General features: G+C 65.6%; 2 protein-coding genes across 2 annotated transcripts in view; both read right to left on the minus strand.

Annotated features, from left to right (window-relative positions):
• The window catches only part of H696_00461 (hypothetical protein), a gene marked incomplete at its 5' end in the record, with an annotated part of 4,189 nt that extends 3,755 nt beyond the window's left edge, over positions 1-434 (minus strand). Inside the window, one exon of the mRNA XM_009494316.1 lies at positions 48-434. Coding sequence (XP_009492591.1) covers positions 48-434 — 387 coding nt within the window. The remainder of the gene's footprint in view (positions 1-47) is intronic.
• A 275-nt stretch (positions 435-709) lies between these two features.
• H696_00462 (hypothetical protein) lies at positions 710-2,453 on the minus strand. The gene is made up of 4 exons (XM_009494317.1): positions 2,344-2,453; positions 1,836-2,271; positions 1,442-1,673; positions 710-1,272 (listed from the first exon to the last, which is right to left on the minus strand). Exons 1-4 carry the CDS (start codon positions 2,376-2,378, stop codon positions 947-949), a joined length of 1,029 nt encoding a protein of 342 aa, XP_009492592.1. The 5' UTR covers positions 2,379-2,453; the 3' UTR covers positions 710-946.
• Positions 2,454-3,012: the final 559 nt, after the last annotated feature.

The following is a 3,012-nucleotide window of genomic DNA, read 5'->3' on the forward strand; positions in this document are numbered from 1 at the left end:
GGGGGGGGGGGGCATCTACGCTGGCTGTTCAGCAGATGGGCACATACCTGTGCCAGGTAAATGGTGGCTTGAAGGAGCTCCAAACGCGACAGGTGCAAAAGGAGGCGACCCTGTTGGCGGGAAGAGCGGGCATCTGTGCTAGGGCCTGGCAGGGCCTCGCACGCCATCCGATGTAGCCGGCGAACAGCGTCCACCAAGAGATCCAGATCTCCCCGGGTAAGGGACGTAGCGCGGCCCGGCGCCAGGGCCACTAGGGCGGTCGATGTGGCTTCCAGCAGTCGAGACTCATCCAGCGGTGCAGCCGCCAGGCGGAGCAACTCCTCTTGCGGCGAGGATGGCCCATCAACTGGGCGACCCTGCAGACCGGCCGGGAGGCAGCCCTCCAGAGAAGCACACCCGGGGCTCCCCCGGAGGAGACACTCGCCGATGGCCATGCGAACGCGAGTGGGCAGCGGCTTGGAGGGGGGTGGGACAGAGAAAAAAAAACAAGGATGGCGCAAAGCGGCGGCGGAAGAGGGGGCTGGGTGGAGATCGTCCCGAGGGGGAGGAGGGGGGAGGCGTGGGACAATGCAGCTTGCCAAGCGTGGGGGGGGGAATTTAAATCTGCCCGGTATCATCGCCCCGATCGCTCTGGTGTGTTCAGTTAACCTTTAATCCAATCGGCCCTGGCTCGAATGGTTGACTGGGGCGCAAAAGAAAAAGCACAGAATGACCATGAGGCATCTATATTTCAGTGAGGGGGGACTTTCTACAAGGAGTAAAACTCAGGAGGGGAAGGGAGGGGGAAAAAGCAAGGACAGGGGTGCGCTAGCGGCGGCACGGGGAAGAAGGGGAGAGAGAGGGGGCGGAGGGAGGAAGAAAGAGCATAGGTGGAGGGAGACTGCAAGGACAGGACACGTCACAAAGACGACGGCGAAGAGGGGGGGGGGGGGGGGGCATTGGTCGACTAGACATTGGACCAGAGCCGACCGGACAGAACCTCATAGGCCACGAGGGTGATGGTAGCCGAGGGCACCACACGCATGAGGTTTGCTCCGAGGCCGCGATATAGCGCCGAGAAGCCCTCCTCATTGATGACGGTCGCCGCCGCGCGGAAGAGGCCACCATCATAGAGGCCACCAAGGTGCGAAGAAATCTGGATTCGGGTGCGCAGGACCTCATGCGGATATGTCAGGGAGGAGGCGATGACCTTGGACGTGCAGGAGGCCATGGCCACCTGCCAGATGGACAGATAGGCTGCGGCATCATCACCAGGGCCGCCCTTCTTGGCCTCTGTGCAAATCGGCCGGGAAAGGGGAGGGACAAATGGGGGAGGCGGAAAAGGGTGGTAAGTCTGGCTGTGAGGCGTTCATGCGCAGATGTGTGTATGTGCTTGTGTGCCCCGGTGACCGGAGGGGGAGGGGGGGGGGACAGAAACAGTGGGAGTAAAAGTAAGACGCACGGTGGGCAAGAAGCTGAGTCCGCAGATACTCATAGAGGGGGAAGTGCACAGCAACGTGGGTGAGGCCCAGGAAGGAGGCTGGTAGGCCACGGTAGAACCCGGAGAAGCCCTCGCTGCGGAATATAGACTGGGCGGTGGATGAGATCGAGGCATAGGCGGTATTTGGATCGCATGCAATCGCACGCCCGGCGGCTGCCCGGGATTGGGAGGTCGGAGGCAAAAGGGCACTCGTCTAGGTGGGGCGTGTTCGGGGAAGAAACGAAGGGGGGGGGGGGGGTGTTGGCGAACGTGGGGGGATGGCGACGTGTGTGGCGAAAGGGGGGAGGGGGGGGATGTAAAGATGGAGTGTCGTGGAAGAGGGGGAGAGAGAAAAGGGGTCGCGACACGAGCGCACCATCATTCGCGTTTTGATCACCCAGATAGGATTGGTGGCGGTGGCAGTCATGCCGCCAGCAACCACGGCCGACAGGACGTTCACGGCAATCTGGCGGTTGGCCCACGGGGTGGTTGAGCCACCGCTCTCTGTGGAGGAGAAAAGGGCGTGCCGGTCGCACAGAGACTTGACTGTCTCGTAGATTGTGAAGTAAATGGCCCAGTTGGGGATATAACCGGCCAGGGTGGGCGACAAGCCGCGGTAGAGTCCACGGACGCCCTCCTGGCGGGAAATCCGCACCAACGCATCGAATGGACCGCGGTAGCGCTTCTCCGGGGCCACGGACGATGAAGACTGCAACTGCAGGCGAGTTTTCACCACATCCAGCGGACAGGTGGCCAGCGCGGCAATCAAGCCGGACCCGGCTCCGGCGACAAGGGACCGCAGTGTGTCTCTCCTGTGTTGGTGGCGTTAGCACATGACACGGAGGGAGGCGGGCAAGGGCAAGGACAAGGCAGGAGCCCCGTACCGGGATTTGGAGGCTGCGGTCGCATCACTGGACATGGTAATGCGGGGGGGGAGGGGGAGGGCGGCGGCTCGAGTGGCCGGTCCTACACAGATCCTGAGGGGAGGGGGGAGGGGCACTGGAATCTGGCGGAATTTTCAGGCGGGGCGGAGAGGGGGGAGTGGGTGGGAGAGGGGGGCGGAAGAGGGGGAAGGGGGAGGGAGGGAGGAGAGTGTGCTGTCTCCGGGCACGGTGCGGGTGTGTGCCAAGGCGGAGGCCTTTTCCGGAGTAGAGACGGGAGGGGTGTGCGGGATCACCCATCTTGGGTCCTCCCGGTGCCCGCCGCTACAACAAGTACACCTCCTGAGAGTGTCGGGCCCAGGAGGCACGGGGGACCATGGCGTGCCTCACCAGCTGGCAGGTGGGGAAGGAACAGAAAAAAACAGCGCCGACGGATGCCCTTCGACCCCCCCCCCCCCCCCCCCCCCCCCCCCCCCCCCCCCCCCCCCCCCGCCGCCGGGGGGGGGGGGGCGGCGGGCGCCCCCCCGGCGGGGCGCCCCCCGCCTCCCTCCCGGGGGGGGGGCGGGGGGGGAAAGAAACACGGGGGGGGGCGCGCGGGGGCGGGGGGGGGGGGGGGGGGGGGGGGGGGGGGGGGGGGGGGGGGGGGGGGGGGGGGGGGGGGGGGGGGGGGGG

The sequence above is a fragment of the Fonticula alba genome, assembly GCF_000388065.1.
Source record: "Fonticula alba strain ATCC 38817 unplaced genomic scaffold supercont2.1, whole genome shotgun sequence".
Lineage (NCBI taxonomy): Eukaryota > Rotosphaerida > Fonticulaceae > Fonticula > Fonticula alba.

Bases quoted from the DNA above. Each gene is read 5' to 3' on its own strand.
- H696_00462 (XM_009494317.1), bottom strand. From the start codon at position 2,378: ATGTCCAGTGATGCGACCGCAGCCTCCAAATCCCG. The intron at 2,272-2,343 runs GTACGGGGCTCC...CCACCAACACAG, and splicing joins ACCGCAGCCTCCAAATCCCG to GAGAGACACACTGCGGTCCC. The intron at 1,273-1,441 runs GTGCGTCTTACT...CGATTTGCACAG, and splicing joins GACTCAGCTTCTTGCCCACC to AGGCCAAGAAGGGCGGCCCT.